This window comes from Dasypus novemcinctus, chromosome 5 (genome assembly GCF_030445035.2).
Source record: "Dasypus novemcinctus isolate mDasNov1 chromosome 5, mDasNov1.1.hap2, whole genome shotgun sequence".
NCBI classification, from domain to species: Eukaryota; Metazoa; Chordata; class Mammalia; order Cingulata; family Dasypodidae; genus Dasypus; species Dasypus novemcinctus.
The window spans coordinates 32,498,474-32,520,828 of NC_080677.1; the positions used below are offsets into that span (position 1 = coordinate 32,498,474).

At 35.8% G+C, this 22,355-nt stretch overlaps 1 protein-coding gene across 1 annotated transcript in view; it reads left to right on the top strand.

The window, feature by feature from the left end:
* Nucleotides 1-13,955, top strand: part of SKAP2 (src kinase associated phosphoprotein 2) — a 184,930-nt gene extending 170,975 nt beyond the window's left edge. The window contains exons 12-13 of the mRNA XM_004484801.3: nt 11,151-11,252; nt 11,676-13,955. Of these exons, the coding sequence (XP_004484858.1) occupies nt 11,151-11,243 (93 nt within the window). The 3' untranslated portion in view covers nt 11,244-11,252; nt 11,676-13,955. The remainder of the gene's footprint in view (nt 1-11,150; nt 11,253-11,675) is intronic.
* Nucleotides 13,956-22,355: the final 8,400 nt, after the last annotated feature.

Consider the following 22,355-nt stretch of genomic DNA (forward strand, 5'->3'; position numbering starts at 1 on the left):
ACTTGTAAAGCTGTGTGAGTTTGTTATTAAGACCTTCTTTATGAATCAGGTTGTGTTTGTCACCAAAAACCTTAGTGAAACACCAGGCACCGCCAGGATAGTCTGTGAATCAGCAATGTCCCCGTTTGTGTGCCCATTTCTACCTTTGACCATTGCCTCAGAAATTCATTTTATGTTAACCTGAAATTAAAAATACAACCATAGGGGTGTATCATACTTCTCAGATTCCAGGGGAGATTCCTATGTCCCAAACGCACTGTTTCGTGAAATTATAATTTTACTTGTATAGTCTGATCATAGAGCTAAGGTGGGTTGTGTTGCAGCTCATGGAAAGCATTTGCTGCCATCTAAAAGTTCTAAATGCTGTGATTTGAGAGATGACTAACTAAAAATCTCTCCTTTTTTGGCCTTTCCTGAAGCTGAAGTTCCACCATCAACATCATTTAATAAGAGGCCTTCTAGAGATGTGCATTTTTGGGCCCAGCCTGTTGTCACCCTTGGCTGAAACAATTAAATACCCATATTTACCCGTTGTGGACCTCGTAGAGTAGGGCATCCAACAGGGCGATCTTAGTGAGGGTGCAAAGAAAGGACATGGAGGACACAGCAGAGCTCTCCCTTGAGAGGCTGGACAAATTCTGGGCCATTGACAGGCATTGTAGCTTCTGGTTGGGAAGTTTTGGGGTTAAGTACATGTCTGTGAAGACTCTTTACTTCCCCACCTTACTTAGGGCATGTTCACATAAGAATCTCTGAAGACGCTATTGTCTTTTATTGGCTTGGCTTTCCAGTTTCATCAGATTTTTGGTAAACACAGAACATAAATTAATAATATAAATTCATTTACTAATATGAATGATGACTGCAATGGTTTTATTATATTAAATATAATATAATGATTCTTGGTATTATTACATATTCAGAACTCAAGGCCCTTATTAGTATAGAAATTGCAAGAGTTGCTACATGCCTAGAAATAAAATCTTTCTCAGAGTTATATTTAAATTTCTTGGTGAGGGAATGAATTTTACCATTTTAATTTATTTTTTTACACCATCTAGTGGCTCAGAATGAGTGGTGCAGGTAATTGCAGCTAATGTGCACAATCAAAATGGTGTCATAAATTCAACTTTAAGTCTAGCTATGGGTTATTACTTTCCTATCTCATGTCAATATAACGTTAGCAGTAATCATGAAAAAATTTGTTCATCCTTCCGAATTACATGTAAAAATTGTATACATAAGGAAGAATGTGTTTTAGGGGATATAGCACAATATTTGTGGAGACAGAAAATGTGTACTTTTGTAAAGAAATTAATGGTATGACTTTTCTAATAAATAAAACAGCTTAAATTTTTAAAGAAATACAACTTGCCTTTAGTAATTACCAGATCTTCAATTTTAAATATTAAATTAACCTTGTTTGGTTTTATTTACTAGAAGGTTGACAATTCTGAAAATATTCTAAAAAAGTACACAGTATATAGTTTAATGAAAGATACATGTCTTTAAGTAAACATTTAGACAAATAAAATAGCATGCATTATAAATAAAGTGTCTTAATTTTGTAAGTGTAATGGCAGAAAAAGACCTAACTATTTTGGAGATTAGGCCATCTTCATTGCAATTCACTACAGAACTGAAGTTTTATTTTTAAATTCAGTCTTTGTTCTCCTACTTTGCAAGGACACCTTGATAGGTGGTTTGCTGTGTTATTTGCATGGGGGTAATTTGTTTATTTTAGTACTCTTTTGAGAGTTATACAAATCTTTAACCTTTCTGTTATTTTTAAGTGAAAATCAAATGTTGCAGAAAGGAAAGAATAGACCGATACCCTGCCAATCCCTTTCCTTTTTTATTTTCTAATTAGCAGCTGTCATGTGACCTCTAGATCAGCTAGCCCCTCTTTTAAAGTGAGGGCCATTTTCTGTTTTAACCTTTGAACCTCACTAATAATAAATCTACACTCTGTGCCTGAAAAGGCGAGCCAGTAATTTTTTGCTTATAGTTTTATTCATATAGGGTTGAGTTGTTTTTCAGGTATTAAAGTGAAATCCATGGTATACTAACGTAGTTCAGTGGAGACTTAGAAATCTTTCTTTTTCCCTAAGAAAAAGAGGAGCTTATATACAAGGATGGATGAAATATGGAGTATGTGATTTTAATGATTACAGCATTGTTAGTGAATTGGCTGTGAAACACAGAATTTGGTTTCAGATTCATTTGATGTGGAAAAAATCATATTTGAGGTAGAAAATCTTTTAAATCTTCTTTTAGGTTATTTAAAACCAGGCTAAGTTCTTTTACTAGTTTGCATTTCAATTCTTACCATTTAAAACATATACATAATATGTTAATATTATATTAATAATATTTTCCTAGAACCGTGTTTGTGAAATTTTATAATTTCAATAACAGGATCCAGATTGTGTACAATTAGTCCTATTACTGGACATAGCCCCCCATACCTCTGGTTAAGTTGTCCTAGCTGCTGTTCCGGATTTGCATACTCTATTTATTTCTCAATCTGTACTCATCACTAAATTGCTAACTGCATTCTTATCCTTACTTTGAAAGCAATACATTATTTTTTGAGACTTAATGATGGGAGCTATGCTTCAGCAGGAAGGAGGAATATTACCTTGTTTGGTATAATCAGAAAAATAAGATGAAGAATCAAGAATCTTGGCATATCTAATCTAGTTTAGCTGCTTTAGGTTTGCAGCTTTTTAAGATTTTTTCAAAAGTAAAGAACATGATTAAGTATAATAGAAAATGTAGGTTCAGACGATGTTCCCTAAAATACAATAAAAGGACATTTAAAAATGTATTTTGGTTGAGGTTCCAACCAAAGCCTCCCTTTATATCTGTTTGGTTGACTTTTTCCAATGATTGTTGAGTTGTGACTGTCATTGACCATTTGCTTCTCAATGTGAGAATGTAAAGGTTCAGTTGCAAGAGCCCTTTTTGGCTTTAAACATACCAGAAAAAAGGAAATAAAATAAAAAATCTTGCTGAGCTCTACTTGCAGAAAGAAATGCCATGTTGCTTTTTAGCTATTTCAGTTTTTCTTTTGTGACCATCTGACCTAGTGGGCCTCAAATAGCATGACCAACTGCTGAAGAGCAAGTAGGACAGCTCCATGTAGGACATAAATTGTTGTCACTGAACTAGTTTTTTGAATGGTGTAATTTATGGCCTTTTGGGAAGGAGAGGGGTGCTGCTCTTCTGATTGCAGTTGTTTGGACTTGGCTGCATTTTGTGTAGGTCTCAGCCTGGGGTGTGGTGGCCGGGTGAGGGGAAGCCTTAGCTGGGCAGACCTCCTCCTTAGTGCACGCCCTCTCCCTACCGGAGCTGAAGTTTATGGACACAGCACCACATCAGAAGATGATCTGGTTTAACCCATGGGATGTCTCTTGTTCTCTGTTTTCAAAAGAACAAGCTCAGGTACTTCCTTATTTTCTCTTCTATAAAATGGAAGCATACCAGAGAAACGTTGACAGATAAAAGGGGGAAGGTGCTTATAGGAGGCAGGCTGGCAGTGTCAGCCCCTGCAGTGGCTTTCGAAGTAGAGGAAACCCAGAAGGCAGAGTGTCAGGGAGGCCAGGCCAGGCCGAGGTGGCAGTGGAGAGGTCCGGAGCTGGCTGCAGGGGCTACATGTATGGAATAATCAAGGGTTTGCCAGAAGCAAAACAAAACTATAAAGACAAGCACTACGATGATAATTTTTTTAAATCCTAAATTGTCCGACCCATGCTCTGTCATGCCCTCTTGCTCCCCAAAGCCAGGACCTTCTTGGTGGTTCTGTGTGCTTTCACTCTTTTGAGATATCTCCTTCCTCTGCCTGCTCCCATCCCCACCTGTCCTCATTCTTTTAAAACAGGAGCTAGATGTGCCAGGGAAAATATTGGGCATGGGAGAGCAGGGAGAGATACTACAGACTAAGAAAAATTAGAGAAAATCTTTTAATAAATTACAGACATCATTGAATGCTCAGCTATCAAAGAACAAACCAATAAAATTCTAAGTGAAAATGTAACGTTCCTCAAAAAGTTGTTCTCTTTGGAAGAGCAGTTTTCCTTTGGAAGAGTAGAGTAGAGAATTACTCATAATGTAATAATCAGATTGCCTCATGGCGCATTCCAAAGTATTCTGTTTTGTTGTTGTTGCTGTTGTTGTCCTGGTAATAGGAAAGGAGAGAGAGGGAATGGCAAAGCCTTTGTTGAGATTCAGTGCCCTGTTCTAGGCACTTTATATACTTTCCTTCATCTAATTGCTAACCCTCTGTAGTAGATGATATTATTTTGCAGATGAAGAAACTCATGCTCAGTAAGGTTGTTATGTAAATTGCCAACTAGTAAGTGACTTCATCTGGAATCAGCACCGGTCTGACCCTAAAGCCTTTTCTCTTTCTACTTAGCTATATCTAAGTGGGCCATAGCTTGGCCTTGAACATTTTTCTCTATTGTAGATTAATTATAATTGTCACAACCAAGTTCTAAAGAACAGGGAGTCATGTTATCAAAGTATCTTCTGCATAATTAAATCTTTTAAGGATGGTCATATTGTTTCATTTTTCAGTAAAGTATTGAATGAACACCTATACAAAGTACTATTCTGGGAAGGATGCAGATACCACAGACTTGGTTTCCTTCCCTCAGAGATATTGCACTTGACTTGTAAAGAAGACCATCCCATCCCATGAAGTACAAAATAGTAACACAGGACAGTTTAGCTTTAAGTGTTATAGTGTTGGAGAAGCTCAGAACAGGGGAGATGAGGAAAGCCTGGAGTAATTAAGAAAAGATTCATAAAGAAATGAACTTGAACTAGAGTTTCAAGCATGGGTAGGATTTCTTCATTCAGCAAATATTTAAATGCCTATTTTCTGGATCTGTTAAACATAAAATTTGGAAGAATGGCTATGCAATGGAAAGGGGTGGGAAGTCCTATCAATGGAAGGAGGCACAGAGCCAGTACACGATAGTCACTCAAGATCACTACTGTAACTCACCTTAAGAGAGTGGTAGCTGGCCAGAGATAACTGGGAAACCAAACCAACCTCAGTGGTCCCAACCTGCTTTTCCTACTTCATCTTATTCACTTTCCTCATGTCTTCCTCCATGACCTTTGTGTTAGCCACACTGTCAACTACTTGTTCTTCCTCAACACAGCACATTCCTTTATCTCCCTGTGCCTTTGCATGTGCTTCTTTAACTGCTTTTACAAATTACTTCTTTCTCACCTAACAGACAAATTTTGATGGTCTCTCTTTCTAAGCCCTGAACTACTTGAGACAGGCCATGTGTCTTTAAGTATCTTTGTAGCCCCAATTAATACCTAACATTTATGGCAGATAGATATTTAATATGTTCATCAAAATCCAGTTAAAACAGGAAATATTCCTGAACTTCTTAAGTTCTTCTTAAAAGAACTTAGAATGACAGAATCATAGAGTTGGGGAGGGGGGCACTTCACTTTATAGGTGAAGAAACTGAAACTCAGAAAATGTTTGTTTAGTTGTTACTAAAATTCTTCAAGTATGTCTACTATCACACACAAAGGAAAAGATACTACATTTCTTAAAAAATATTTAGGATATTCAATTAATGCCTCATCCCAAATGAAGAAAGGGTATATTCCATCACCCAGTACATAATTATTGAATACTTTTATATCTCCTTCCATGTAAGGCATACATGTTAGTAAAACATTCCCTTAATCTCAGGAAGCTTGCACTTTGTTTTAATTGAAGGGACAAAACTACAGTACTTAAAAACCACAGAGGACCAGTGCTAAAGTGTAGAACCAGATAGAAATGAGAGATATAAGTATGGACTAGATAATTCTGAGAAAAACTGTATGACAACTGAGTAACTTGAGCAGGTCTGATTCATAGATAGGTTTTGGGTGAAGGGAGAAGAGACATTCCTTGGGGAGGGAGCACATGTTCAGAGGTGGAAATGCGTATCTTCTGGAAGTTAGGGCTGTGCAGACCAGAGCAGGAAGAGAAAGAATGTTGCTAGCAGGTGGGGACAAGCCAAGAGGAGTTTGCATTTAATGCCTCAGGGAAATGTTGTAAGTTATTGAACTGCAAGGTCAAATGATATGAGCAGTTTCTGGGAATAACAGGCAGAGTTGATGATGCAATAATCCAAGGTGAGGTGCTGAAGGCCTGAACTGCAGTGGTGACAGTCGGAATGGAGAGGAGTGGGTGACCCTGAGCACTGCATGTCGGTAGGGTGAAATATACTAAGTGCCGGGGCCACCCTAAAGCAAGTGTGATTTCATCATTCTTTGTCCAGTAGCATCTAGCAAATGCAGCCTGAATATCAGTTTTTACTGTATGGTGTTGTAAATGTTGACTGTGTAGGAATTTGAATTAAATGTGTATTGACCCTGGGATATAAACTAAAATTTATCCTAAGACTTAAATTCTTACTAGCTTCCTTACTTGTCTTTTGTCTCAATTTAAAAATGGAGTGTACAGTACAAGGAGAAAATATAGTAATTCTTTGAATTAGAGTAAGTCAAAGTCACACCTGCCCGGCAGATTGTCAGGTAACAAAGTTGACTTCTGGAAGCCACTCAGAAGCTTTGTGTCTTCAAGCAGATGCCTGAATGATGATGTTTGCAGAGCTTGGAGGACCTTAGAGATTGTTAGTGTCAGTCTCCTCTTTAACAGATTAGGAAACTAAGATGCAAGCAGTTAATGTGTAAATAATAGTAGTAAAACACTAGAGCTATCAAGTTCCTATTGTGCATTTTAGAGAAAGTAGGGTTGGGTGTATGTGAGATAGGTGGAGTCTTATAAATTTTCTTATTGGAGATAAGGACAGAAAGGAAGAGGCTGACTAGGTAACCTTAAAGAAAGTATCTATGTATTTTAAATAGTTATCTAATTTTCATATTACTTGAGTGTTTTTGAGGAATTTGAAAAAATGAAAATATCATAGCGAATAATTGTAAAACAATGGTGAAGGCCGCCAAGTCTTAATCTCAGTGTATTTTCTATTTCGTGAGTAAGATTACCTACATTTCCCTAAAAGGCTAGTATGTTTTGATGCACATATATGTTTGGGAAAAGGACACATAGTCTTTTAACCTAACACCTGTTGCTTTCAGAGTGGTAACTTATTTCCCAAAAGGCTAGTCCATTAAAAAAAATTTTAGTGTTTCAATGTTCTAAGGCAGCAGCCTTTTACCATATGGTTTGCAGAAAGTGAATTACATATTGAGAAATGAGAATCATGGTGCTGAAAAGGATTTATGTAAACATTGGGGCCTATTTTAGTGTAAAATAATACACCAGCAAAGAGAGATTTAGTTAATGAATAAATGTGGACATATGTTTTCTATTCTGTTGGACAAAGTCTCTATTTCACCGTATCAAAACAAGTCCTTTTTTCCTGCCTTGTTGCACAATCTTAAAATGATACAATCATTTTAATTTGCTGCTTAATAAATATTAATTGGTACCTAAAATTTTTAACTACCAAATAAAACATGCAAAAACTCTTTTAATGGTATGAAAATTGAAAGACACCCATAGTTATATTATAAGCATCCAGTGCCGCTTTCTGATTATTTTCTCGGATTACTGGGCAAGTTTGACTTTTTTGCTTCTTTGACTGCCACATTACAATTTGCCTTGCAGCCATCCATTTTGCAGATATTGAATTTCTTTCAAGTACTATTTTTATACAGTAAGCATCAGTACACCTCTGAATCTTGATAGCATTACTACAGGAGGAGAAAGAAGCTTTGTGTTAGTAATTACCTAACATTGTCAGAAGCTGACTGCAGGCCTCTTTCTAGTGATAACAGAATAACTGCATAATGTAGCTTTATAGCACATGATTAATAGAAAATAATTACACGTCCTACAAAGGGATGCAATATTTCTTATAAATTGACTAGAATGGTTTCCTGTAGATTAAAGGACTCTTCATTATTTTATCAGTCCTCCTGAAGTACAGTCACTTGCCTATGTTAGCATTTCAGTTGATGTTAAGAGCTGAATAGAGTGAAAGATACCAGATGGCAGACTTTCTACCTGAGATCTCCTGTGCTGTAAAGATGACACGATGCTTCCTAACCTTTAAAAGATTTACATGGCAGACTGGTGTGGTTTGTCCCTTTATTTTTTTGTTTATTAATAGTATAAGGCTTGAGGTTAGTTTTTTTATCCCTTATATGACCCACCTGTGACTTTAATAGAACAATACTGTAATTACTATGTGGACCGCAGGACAAAATTGTATCGATTGCATGATTTTCCACTGTAAGTAATATATCATTCATAATCACATTTGTTTGGGGTGGCAAAGAGGGAATGCAAAGTAAGGCAGATTTTTCTTCTTCAGAAGGAAACCTTGTATGATATTCCATCTTCAGGCCGGAGTTTAGACCACTGTACTCCAAGAAGCATTTTCATTCCAATTTATAGGTTGCAAATGGTTTAATTGGGATTCATGTTGCTCAGGAGGCTCATACAGAGGATGGTAATGATAAAAGTAAAAGCTCCTGTGTTTGCCGTCTTGTCGACACACTCTAATGGCTGCAGTGTAAATCCATAAATTTGCCTACTAGATTTTTACCTCTCTGTATTTTATCTTATCTCTTAATTCCACACAGGAGTATTAGATGGAATTTGTTACAAATGTAAAGCAATAAACCTTCTGGCTTTTCTTTATACCCTTTTCTGATCTAAATCGGTGATATTGTAGAATACTTTTACAAGGTGTGTATTATATATATTTTTTAATTATTTTAAATTAATTAAGTGAAGCATTTAAGGTGATTTTAGTCTAAAACTTTTCTTCCTATAATGTTACTTTGAATGGGTTTGTTTAAACTGAAAAAGCTCCTCCCTGCTGTTTCCTGCTTTAAACTCTACTCAATGAATCTTACCTGTCTGCCATACTGCAGAATTCTCTCAAGTGTGAAGTATGTTTTTAGTCCTCTGTTGAAAGTGATTTCTTAGAAATCAATTTCTCAAATTTGGATGTGTGCAAGCTTTCTGAGAGCGATAATATGCCTTGACTGAAAGTACAGATTATAACTGAAGCAGGATATCATAAAGTAATATGAACTTTCAGGTTCATAATTTGAATCTAAACGTTGAAGCCCAGATTGATGGCCATTCTCTGGAAGCAGGTTTGGCTCGTTTATGGCCTTTAACTGAGTTTGTTTTCCATATCTGTCATTTGGGAGGCTAGTTCCTTTACTCTAATTAATTTTAAAAATCCAAATAATTAAGGAAATCATAGATTGACATTAGGTAAGAGCTTTCACACTTAGACTTGCTCTGTTAACTGTCCATTTTGAAATCTTACAGTGTAGTCCTTTGGCTCTTGGAAGGGTAAGTCCATTTGTTTTGTTAAGCATTAGGCTCTAACTGTATTCATTGTCTTAAAAATTGAAAAGGGCAGTTTTATTGGGTACCTATTAGGATATAATGGTTGCTAATCATAGCTTTCAGTAGTTGGTATTTTCATCTGATAGATATGTCCCACATAGATGATATTAATAGTCATCATCATTGTGTTCTGGACATCAGAGTATTTTTGTTGCTTACTTAGTTTTATCCACTAAAGTATCAGTGAACTTTTAAATTTATAATCTTGAATCCACTGCCTCATAAGCCAGAGCTCACAGCTGTGCTGTCATTAGAATAAGAAGTGTAAGATTAGTCTTGTCTCCCCTTTTACCTCTACCTCATTCTTCCAGGAAACCTAATTTTGATGCTGCCTACTGTTAAAAAAAGCACTGATAATTTTTATCTATAATTTCTATTGATATACTCCGTATCTATGTCTATATAGCTATATCTATAGCCACACTAATGCTGCTACATTTGTTGTGAAGAATTGTATACGTTTTTCTCTCTGATCAATAGCATACTAATCAATACAAATGTGAGGTTTGTACTGGTATTAACATCCCCTCCCCACAAAGAACTCAATATGCATATGCACATTTATCTATGACTCAGATGTTGGAAAAGCATAACCTACTGAATTACTTTTGGGATTGATTTTAAAAATTTATCTTATATGAAATATTAAATTTGGGCTCCACAGTGCTTTTGCGGAGTATTGCTTTTGGAAGATATTCTTGAAACTTGTAATTCATTTTCCTTTGTTTGTATCTCAGAAAACATAAATAAATTTGAGATAAAAATACATTAGTCAATCTGGCAGGCACATGAGACGGGTTACGGAGTATTCCCTGTGCCTAAAGCAGCGGTGTGTCTGTCAATGGAGAAGAAAGGGGGAGAAAAGGATGCACAGGTTTATCTCCCATTGCAGAGTAAATGCAAAAGTGACTCATCAACCACTTTTTGTCCAGCTCGATTAACATTTTGCCTTTATAACTTAAGATACTTTTATTTCCTATTGATCTTCTACTGTAAGGGTGAATCTAACACCACCTTTAAATTCCTTCTTCTCATCCTTTATCTAAGGTAGTTTAAGATCAATGAAAGAAACAATGAATGCAATAAACGTATTAGGAAAGTTTTTTGTAAAGGAGCCCTTTTGTGAATTATTTTGTAAAGCCAGATTCTGCTGGTATTATTGTATTTCCTTGTTCTCTAATTTATGTAAAAAATGTGTATATTCACATATTAGAATTTCTTAAAAGGCACACATATATATGCTAAGTCATTTTAGGCAGTATGAGCTTAACTAGAAGTTAGGTTGTTTATTGTGAAAAAATAATTGTATCTTGGCTAGATTATAAGCTTCTTGAAGACAAATAATGTCTTAAGGATATTCCCTTTGACCTTGTAAAAAAAGGCCTCCTAAGCTGTTTGGCAGGAGAGGAACAGAGAAAGAGAGAGAAGGGAAAGGTGCCCAGACAGCCTGTTTTCTTAGGTGGTTTCATTTTCTAGGTTCTTAGCATAAGTGACTGTTCCTGTGCTTTACGCTGAGTAATAAACAGCTTTGTCTTATACGTTAATTTAAATCTTTGCCTAATGGCATTTTTGAAGTGTCTAGAAACAAAACAGATTAAAGTGTATAACAATTTTCAGTTCAAGCTCTTATAACTTTATAAAAAGAAATAACATTTCTAAGAAGTTGCATACGAATGACATTGTACTTACACCAGTCTAAAGGTTAATATTGCATATTGTTTCCAATTAGGAATACAATAGATATGGCTGGTGGGTAGGAGAAATGAAGGGAGCCATTGGCTTGGTGCCTAAATCCTACATAATGGAGATGTATGATATTTGAGAGTCCTGGGTAAGTACATTTTAATCCAATATTCTGTAATAGCTCATCTGTTCTCTTGTTCTTTGCATTCTGAGTCTTTGCCTTTTGAAAAAGTCTTCATAGTTTTCTGTTAACACAAAAATTGTGCTCCCCAATCTTTTTTGGTTTTGTTTTGTCCAGTTTAATTTTAAAAATAACTTAATGGAATTGACTTTGGAAATGAGTAGATTATTTAGAGAGAGTCCCTTTGGTGGAAGCCAGCTGTTTTCTCAAACCTTCTCTTTAGTAAAATAGCATTTTTGTGACTTTTCTGAGGAACTGAACTGACAAAATGTTGAGTAAATATTCATTTTTCCTTGGTAAAAAATGTAATTTTTTTTCTAAGCAGGAAAAAAAAAATTAACATTTAGATGGAAGAAAAATTAAAATTCAACTTTCCCTCTTTATCTGCAGAAAAAGAAGATTCCTCTGCTAGCCAACAAATGCTTTGGATTTAGAAGCATTGTGAAAGCATGAACGACAGCTCATAACCTTTCTCTGTTTTGTTGAGCATCGTTTGTCTTTGTTATTTTATGCAGTCATCATTATAATATTCCTCTGATGTGAAATTAAATGAAGGGCATTAATGTAAATTAGATGCAAGCAGTAAAGTTATACCTGTTGCTATTTTGCAAAGAAGAAATTGTATTTTTATTTAGTCACACTATTTTATATATACCACACACTGCAACTTCCAGGATGAATTGTAATTTCTCTTAATTATTGGGCGTTAATTTTTTTAATGTAATTTATAATTTCATAGGAATTTTAATAGAATATATCACATGAGTTTTGAGCAGATACTGTCTACAGAATGTGGCTTTGTTAAAGCTTTTTACATGTTAGTTTTTATTTTTCATACAACAGTATAATGTTTTCATGAAAGGATTTTTCCTGATTAATAAATTGACTTCACATTAAAGGAAGAAAGAAAAAATTGAAAATGGCTGTGTGCTCTCAACTTCTGCAGCACACGTACAAACCAGGAACATGGTTTTGCAAAGCACTTTATCAATAACAAATATCGTGATTAGATGGGCTTATCAACATTCTGTACCATAGTTTTGTTTAAATTGAATAAAATCAGAAATTCATAAGGATCCACCAGTAGTGTGGTGGTTTACATAAAGGAAGTCATTGTTTTTTTCCAAGTAAGAAGGCATGACCAAGAACTCTCTCATCCTGCCTTATTATTGCTATGCTATTGAAGTGAACTAGTAGAACTCCAGATTTAATATCTCCTTTACACTCGTCAGAGAACTGAGGAGAAAGGAAAGGCTGAGAGAGGGAAAGTAGAGATTAAGGTGACCTGTACCAACAGGTGAGTGGGCGGCTGACGTTAGCCTCACATTTGGATTATTTGAGTTCTATGCGGTGCTTCCTGAGCAACACTGTAAAATATCATCTTTTCATGAATATTTGAAATTAAATATATTTTAAATGCCTATAAGGAACAAATATATATTAAAATGCACTGCTGATTAGATAATTGTTTGGAGTAGATAGAACCTGATATTGATTCATTAATAAATAGGTGCTATCTTTGTTGAACTTTTCATATCTTTGCTTTAGACAAAGATTCTAACCACTAACCCATATAAATGAGTTGATAATATTTAATACCCTCCATTATTTATATAAAACTATTTACTGGCAATATTTTAGAGTATATAATTTTATCAGTATTCCCTCAATACCATGATTGTCCAATTTCAAATGTTAAAAAAAAAAGGCGCCTTAATTTGGTAATTGTGTATAAACTATAGTTTATATCAATAGACCTTGTCAAGTTAAAACTTGAAGTAATGACATTCGTGCAGTCATTTTTGATTGAAATCATGTCAGAAAAAGTTAAACAACTGGAGATGAACTTTAGCAAACTGGTTTTCAAAGGCTGAGTGCTTGCAAAGCAAGGGCAGAAAACGCAGAATTGCTTGTGGAAGCCGGTTTCCCGCTTCTGGTTTAAGGTTTTAGTCCTAGGCCAGTAGAGGGCAGCAGTCTTTCATTGCAGACAAAACATTGGCTACCCTCCCCCATTCAGGCACAAACTTGCACAGAATGTCGAACATTTAGAAGATTCCTTCCTCTTTTTACAGCTAATCCAGGAGAGGGAGTCCTTTGCCAACTGATGACCAACAATTCCAAGCCAGATAGTCTTTCTCTGAATGGTGACACTACAGAAATAAAGTGTTACTTTGGTCTGGAGCTTCTCTCCCCTTTGTTCTTTTTTTTTTTAACTTGAATATGGGTGGAAGATATAGGAAGGGGAACAAAGATATAACATTGAAGTAATAGGAAAAATAATCATTACTTTAAATTTGTGACTACTATATAGTCATTTGATGAAATCATTTGTATACTACCAGGGAGAAAGTTTCCTTTACACCCTTGACAATATATCACACACTCTTCAAGATCATAATAATATCATTAATGTGAATTTAAACAACATGGCTTGTTAGAAAATATGCTAATTGCTATGCTCTCATTATGTTTGCTTAGCTTTTATTTGTTTTTCTATGAACAGTTAGAGAGCTAATTTTTTTCCAAAGGTGATTGTAAGTCATATTTTATATAGCATTTTGCTTGATTATTTGCTCTGTACTGAATTTGTACTCTATTGCCATTAGATCTTACAATAATGTTCCACTCTGCAAATTTTTAAGGTTCAAATAAAGTTTAATTGTTTGCAAACTGTTATGATGCTAATAATTCAACAGCCTGCTGTGTTACTAATGAAATTACTTTGTTATGATTAATTTGGAAAATAGTGTGTTGATTGTAGTAATTAAGCACAACAAGGTGAAGTAAATGATTCTAATGCCATCTGGCCTCCAAACTGAATGAAGAAATGAAATAGGGCTGTCATCTGAATTTATTCAAAGAAGTAAGGATAATACAAATGACTTTCATTGCCATAGGATTTAGACTTAACCACAGATCACTCCATTGTGATTTTGCCTCTTTGTTGCATATGACACTTGCTTTTATGAAAAAGAATGTTTTTCCCCCAACAATTGTTTTGACTACTTTATTTGATTTTAAACTGATTATTTTTTACCTTGTCCTAATTTAATTACAGATAATTGTAAAAAGAAGTTATATAAAGTATTATACAAATCACCTTTAACAATCTGTAGGCTAAATCTATAGATGTGGGATATTTTTGTTATCAGTGTACAGACACTTGAACATAGCTTTTCACAAAGAATAGAGCTTCAGTTCAATTGTTGCTAAAGTGTTTACAGTCACGGCTCTCTCATAGTTCTTAGAATTTCTACTTTTTCTCTAATTTCTCCAGTCTGCTCTATTACTATTTATTGCATAGAGTCCAGTACGGCAAGGATCATGATTAAAAACAGAACAGATTTAGATTTTCAGTTTAGCCACTGTGAGGACACAGACCCTGATATACATGTAGTTTAAAAGGTTGAACTTCATCAGTGAGACTGAGTGAAGCATTGTGAGAATTTTTAAATCAAGTAAAGTACTTCTGAATATCAGAAAACTCAATTGTGTACATCAATTGTTGGGTGGAATTATAGACAAAGACATTATAGAGATCACTTGTACTGCTTTTGAGTTCAATAGATTAAAAAATATCAAAAAGCAATCCACATGGTAAAGAGGGAGGTGATGGGAATTGAAACATGATCAAACTATAGAAAACATAGCTTCTCTCAGAGGTTGAGGAATAGAATTAACATATGCAACCTAAAAACACCTGTTAAACATGGCCTAGTTTGTGAGTAAAATCCAGAATATTCCAAAATACAGAGAAACAAGGAAATAGAATATTTTTAAAGTATCTTTTTTCAAGTTTAACCTCCACTCAAGTGCTTAAACAATTGGTCATCTGGATTGGGAACAAGGGATTTTCTAGACATCCTTAGCTTTAGCCAACATTATCATCTCCTTATAGATAAGTTTTTTCAGAATATCTTTTGAAACACCTGATAGTGTAACATTTTATTCTGATGAGATAACTTACAAAATTTTATGATTGCAGTAATACAGAATGATATTTCATTATTGCTATGTTTGTAGGGACTTTTTCTTTCGTTTTTATCAGTAGATTCTGTTCTACCATTGCTTGGACACAAACACATGATTTATTACCAGCATGGTACAGAGTATATGGTGGGTATCCAGTAGATATTTGTTAATTAACTGATCTGGCACCTCCATAATATATCCAGACTCAAGATTGAGACTTAAGAAGAAAAGATTTCTATATCTGGTAGAGAAAATGCCCTTATCCAGTTAGTGCATTGACTTTTTGCCTGAAAATGTTCTCTTAGTCCAAAAATCAGTCCCTGTTGTTGAGTCTTTAAAAGCAATGTCATTGTCCCCATAATCCTTCAAGTGGATAAGATTTGATTGTTAGTAACAGAATTGAGTGCAATGTGAACAAGAAGAAACTTGGGTTGTGATAGATAGTCTTTAAAATGTTTCCTCCTTTTCTTTCCATGTGTTCAGTATTGTGACTCTCTCAAAGAAGGCATGGAAGGCTCAGTCAGAGTGGGGCGCTGCGATGTAGTTTCACTTTCCAGTACATCCCAAAATATTGCTGCCGGGCATTCCATCTGAGCAATATCAGGGCAGCTTCTCCTTCTACCTTCTGGTCTTGGAAACATTCTAGCTGGCGCCTTGGATGGATGAAAAAGGAATTTCTGAAAGTCGAAAGTTTCACAGTTGTTGCCAAATCCAACCATAATTTGATTTTTGTCTTAACCTTTACTCCCTATTTCTTTAAAGTTGTACGATCATGTTCACTTGAGTGCTTTGAGTCCCTAAGATGAAAGGAACCAAAAATGCAGAAAGTATACTTAGTCTTGTAAATTTCTCTGCTTAGGCCTGGAACCTTGGGAAAGAGGCTGAAAGTTGAGCAAGTCAAAAAACAACTGAATATGTGCAAAGGTGTGGAAATAGAAATTGCCCCAAGAGTCCATCTCTTAAGTGCTTTTCTTAGGGATGGAACCTTGGAGAGTGTTTCCCTAGGTTTCTCTCCTCTCCATCTTCACAGTTTTCTTTTTTTATTATCCATTACTCAGGTATAGGGGTAATATAGTACAACATATGTCTGTTTTCTATTTATTAGCCTCAACTTTGTAATATAAAAATATCACTCCTGCTTGAGCAAAAGCAGGTGTCATGTTGTAGCTTGAGTGACAATTCACTTCTTGTTTAAGGAAAGTGTCATACAGGTACTCTCAAAGGAGAAAATTAATGACACCAATGTATGCCGATTAAAAATGACTGCTTAAGAGGTGTAGAAATTCCAACATACAAGCAGATTCCCATACACTGCCTCCCTTTCCTGAACCCGATGGGAGTCCATTTGGAAAACCTTGTGTACTTTGGGCATTTTTAAACCATGTCAAGTGTGATGATACAATTTAATGAAGATTAGTAATGATAATAGCTCGTATTTACTGAGTGTTTACTATTGGTCATTGTGGGCACTTTTAATCCTTATAACAACCCCCATGGAGTAAATTCTGATATTTATTCCCATTTTACTCATTAGGAAACTGAGGGTAAGTAATTTGCCCCAAGGTCCAGAGGTAGTAAGTTATATAGCCAGGCTTCACCCCAGCCTCCCAGCCCCTGAATTTAGCAACATTCACCGCTAGCCTACCACTGTGATGAATTCAAACCAAAAACGTAATTCTATTGTTTGTATCTAATAGGCACTTCGACCACTGGTGATGACACCATTCCTATAATAGTCTGGGGCATGTGAAAAGAATAGTCCAGGAATTGGCAACCGGACAGCTTAACAGCTGCATTTAGCTCACTAAGTTAAAGTGGACTATGGTGGACACGTCACATCTGAAGCAGCTAATCCACAATGGAGAATAAACTGACCCACAAAGTTTGATGAAGAATAAATTTTCTCTCTGTGAACTTCCAGTCCACCTGAAAGCAGGAAGTCGATCAAGGCAGCTGGAGAGTTGAGAGAGGACACCAGACCAAAGGGAACTGAGCAGCTCTCATTTCATCCACTTTTTAACAACCTCATGGTCTCCACCTTCTCAAAAGTCAAGACCAAGGAAACTGACCAGCCTGGGAAGCCTCAGAAAGGACTTTGAAGCTGACTCCTTCTCTCCCAAACAGTTGTTTTTTTGGGGGGGTTGACTTTTTAAAAGTTATCAGTTTAAGGGCTTATTATTGCCAAACTGCTCAGCCTTTTGCAACCAGTGAGCAAACTTCATTATAAAACTTGTGTAATTTTGTAACTGGGTGTTAGCAGTGTCTGGCATGTGACTTTTACTTGTTGCGGTATGAATTCATTTAAGAAGAAACTGATTGGATTATCTGGGACTTCAGTTTGAGGTCTTAGACCTTGGGCACCCACATAGTACCCAGTGTAGGAACTCCTTTTTTGTGTTTTCTGAACAACGACAAAAAGTTGATACCTCCCTGATTGGAGAGCTGGAAAGATTCAGAGATAAAGACTAATGTTCGTTGTTAGGGCTCTGGAATCTAGCCAGAAGGGGTAAAATTGAGCCCTCCCAAAGCTTAAAATGTGCCCTGAAGTGCTGGTTTTCCTATAGCCCAAGAGGAGAGGGTTACTGAAGATCAATTTCCAAGGGTTTCATTCTGTATGGCAACCTGACATGTTCTCTTGCCTGTACTCCCAACAGAGACGATGAGTGAGTGATTTTGTGTTGACCTGATCGGCCAGTTGCCTGCCATGTAGATCTTGTTAGTGTGAGAACCTCTCCCATTCAGTTGGGTATTGCCATTCACTCCTAATTCCCAGTCCAAGCATTTGTGGTGGATAGAGTTGCCATCACTCCCTCTTTCCCGGCTCTACTTTCCTCCTCCTCAGGCTTTCCCAAGAAGCAAAGTCATCTGAGGCATGAACCATAATTCTTACGGCTCCACAGAGATATCAGTATCAGTTGTGCTTTCTGCTTTCTGTGAACCCAGCAAAAGCAAGGTATATAACTGTGAGTTTATCCTGTTAATGCATCCTGAATTGAAAAATTGAAGTAGAGCTATCTTGTGAGTGTGTATTGTTATCTATCTGTTGCTTTGCTTCAGTCGGTCAGCATATTTGCTTTATTCTTGTCTCAGGGCTTGTGATTTCTCTTCCTATCTAATTAAATGATTCCATTTTGAATAATTACATTTAGGTGCCAACAGTGTGCTAGAGGCATTTCAATATAGGATTTGACACAGTCTTTCCCACGTAGACTCATAGTCCTAAGCGCAGAGAAGGATAAAGAACAGCCCCAGGTAGCCTTATCTTTGTGCAATTCTTAACAGATTAAATCAGTAGCTGTGTCCAAAGAAATAAAAGAAGAGGCTGTCTGATTTGGTTGTATCTGCACCTACAGGACTATGTGGGAAACAAACTGGGAATCTTTTTTCATATATGTTTAAAAATGTACAAAGAAGTGAGGCAGGTAAAAGAGTTTCAGTCTTGGTTCATATGCAGAGATTATGAAAGATTATTGACACACACAGCCCTTTAGTTCCCCTCACACTTAATTCAGGAGCTACAAGAATTTCATAACTTTTCACCAAAATCAGAGTCACTGACAATTATGGTAAACATAATTCTGGAAGTCGAGTGTGACCTCTACCTCTTTAAGGAAGAAGGCCTCTTTTCCTTTGGTTGGGGACAGAGTTATACCAATAATATTCAGCTGAGCATGGGTAGTAAAAAGAGTACTGGTATTGGAGTCAACAGAAATTCTCCTTTCAGTTGTGCCCTAGAAAGTTATTCAAACTTATACAAGGATTCTTGCCTGCAAATACCAGCAATCGCTATCCTCCCTCCCTGATAAGGGTGTAGTGAGATTAGATTTGAAGGTGATCTGAAAATTCCTTGGCAGTATTAAACATAGCTTTCCGGCATTTAAAGATAGGGGACCTGAAACAGTGGTCCAAACATTTTTTCTTCTTTACCCTGAAAGCAGGCAAAGGAAAAAAAATTTTTTTACCGCTTGGCACTGGCTATGATACAGCTAGGAATAATGTTAGTGAGCTATTGGTTTTGTTGTTATTTTAGAATGAGAAGTGATGTAAATCATCCTAAAGGAGTTTGTGATTAAATTTTCTTATAATCATATATGCATTTCTGAGTCAAGCCATTGGCTTCCAAGCAATAGTCTGTTTGTGTTAATAGCAGTTTCAAGAGCAGAGATGGTACTTCTGTCTGTAACATTTCAAAATAAGCTTTTCTTAAGATATTTAAAGCCATCAATCTGCTAATAGTAGTCTTTGGGTGTATAGTGTTTGTAGTTGGTTGGACTACCAAAAAAAATTTTTTTAAACAGATACCCTGAGGAAAATTAGTGTATAGGTTTCCTTAGCCCAGTATCTACTCCCTTTATGAACTGTTCCCTCCAGATGGGTATCTGTGTATGTTTGCATGTGAACACACACTTTCTTGTTACAGACACATGAATTCTTCAGATACATATCTGGGAATAAGACAATTTTATTTGATCAAATTAGCCTTGTAATATAGCACTAATCTTGGTTTATAGTTTATGAAAATACAGGACTTAGAAATAAGAACCAACCAGAATCTCATTATATGTAACCTTAATGCTTTAATGTTATAACTTTAGGCAAAGCTAATAAAAAATGCAGAGGACTCTTAAATAATTTAAATTATCTAAAAAATTGAGCATATTCCTTCAAATAATAATGGCTTTCATGATCTGATTTTTTAAAAATTCATTTCTCATGCATTGAATTACTGGGAAGTGTGGATATCAAAGTAAGTTTGAGTTTATTTAAGATTATTAAATATATTTGTTACCATGCATAGCCATTGAAGATTCCATTTTTCAGCCTAGCGATTGTAATCTGTAATGTTGTGCAGTACATAAATCCAGTAACATATTTGATAATGGCATTATAGTGTAGAGTTAATTTTTAGGAATTCTCTTTCAAATGGTGCTCTCTGATGTGATTTCTTGATTATTTCAGACCAGTAATCAATTCCATTAACTTAAAAAAGATGGACATGTGCACCTGTTATATTATTTGCTTTCTAAAATAAAGCTTCTTTTACCATCTTAAACTTTACTGGGAAATTATTACTTTCATAATATATTTTCATTACTGTACTCCTTTGATAAAGGAAAATAGTTGGAAACAGTGAATCGTGGCAGTTTCGATTAAAATAAAGATAGGTCCATTTCTAAACTTTGCCTCCTCTTCCTAAGTAATTACAGTAGAGAATTTTGAGTTCTAAACACATCATTCTTTACTTCCCTTTGTGCTGTGGTTTATACCAATAAATACTCTATATTGATTACTACTTAATTCTAGTGGAAGCATACTAAAGCTGGAAACGTATTATAGTTTAGCCTTTAGTGCCTTAATTTTTAAACAGTTTTTAAATTTTAAAAATAGATATAATTGCCCTGAACATGATTCTGTTACTGGATCCACTTCACGTTATACAATTATTCTTATTTCATACCTTTCCTACAGATTATTTTGCTTACAATGTATTTTTTTCTGGCACTTGGTTGCTATCTTTGCATAACTGAAAATCTGTCATTTCCATTTTAGCGCTTCATTTAGAAATACGAAAAGTCTATCAGAGCAACACATTAAAGATTAGTATAGAAGCCCCAAAAAATTAATGGCAGAGAGCTATGTAGAGATTGAAAATTTAGTCAAATTATTCAAGGGTGCCATTTTAATCCATTAATCTGATTTGCGACTGTTTAAGAGAAATGTTTCTCTCTAAATGAGGTTTTTTCCCTTTCAAAACACGTTGAAAAGGGAAGTTTTTTTTATCTAAAAACAAATACAGTTGTGTGTGTTTTTTTAGGGGTGGGGTGCAGCTGGGGAGGGGAAAAAGGGTGAAAGCAAAAGCCGCCCTAATACCCTGCTATAATTTACTCTTAGTAAAACAGATTGCCACTTACACACTAGGTATTAAAAGCTAGTTTCAGTTATTTAAAGGTGGCCTCTCTAATGCTATGTATTAAGATATTCAATACAAGATTTATTTTCAAGCTATTTCAGGGCTGTGAAGGAATTTTTCCTTATGAAGGGAATTCTATATTTTATTTGTTGTTCTTTTCTTTCTTTTCTTTTCTTTTTTTAATATAAAGCAGAGAAGGAAAGAATGGGAGCTGGTGGTTTCTTTGCATCCTAATACAGTATGTCTTCTTAATGAACCTGCTGCAGTGCCCAGAAAACAGCTCCCTGCAAATAAACATGCTAGAAGTGATTTAGCCACAATGTCCGGACTGTGTAAACATCTAATTATTACAATAAAATTGTCAATAAATTTACATTACTGCTCCCTTTTCAAACATTAACCAACTTTTTCTTCGTTTGATAAAAGGGCATAAATTGTATTTTTATGTGTTGGTGTTTTTGTTTTCATTACACTTCTTGCTGCACTCCAGACAAAAGACCTCCAGCCTTAATGCCCTGAGTTATTCCTGGATGAAGAAAACTCCTACAGTTGTTTATGAACGTAATGTGTTACGTTGCCTTTCACCGTGAGATCGACTCGGAGCCTTCCCCATCTGATCTTTAGTCACGGCACCTTTTTAAAAAAGCCATCCAGCCGGTATTGTAGTCCCTGCAGCTTTAAGGGAGACACAAAGACTCCAGACCCTTTATAATCCACTATTAGAATGGGAATTTAAGTTACATTAGAAGCAAAAGATAAAATAGTAAAATGCAATCATTTCCTTTAACAAAGATTATGTCCCGTTTTCAGAATTATGATATCATGTTGAACATAATTGTGGAATAACCCCCCTCTCCCCATTTCTTCTATCACTGGTACATTAACATTAGAAAAGCAGAGTGATATTGAATTCTAATGAGGTCTGGCCTATATGCTCGGGTAGGAGAAGAATGAGGAGAATTCATTTGTATTCTGCAAAGCATTCGGAAATCCACGCGCATCCCTGTGGCTTCAGCGCGTGTGCCCGTCATCTGGTCCTGCTTTGGGGGAGGGGGCACTCGCCGCTTTTGAACGGCGCCTGAGCTGGGGAGAAGAGTTCGCCACTTTCCTGCTAGCCGTGGTTTCCTAATGACTATTTAATACGGGTGCTCTAGATATGCATTTGCTTTACCTGTTCTCCTCAAGGA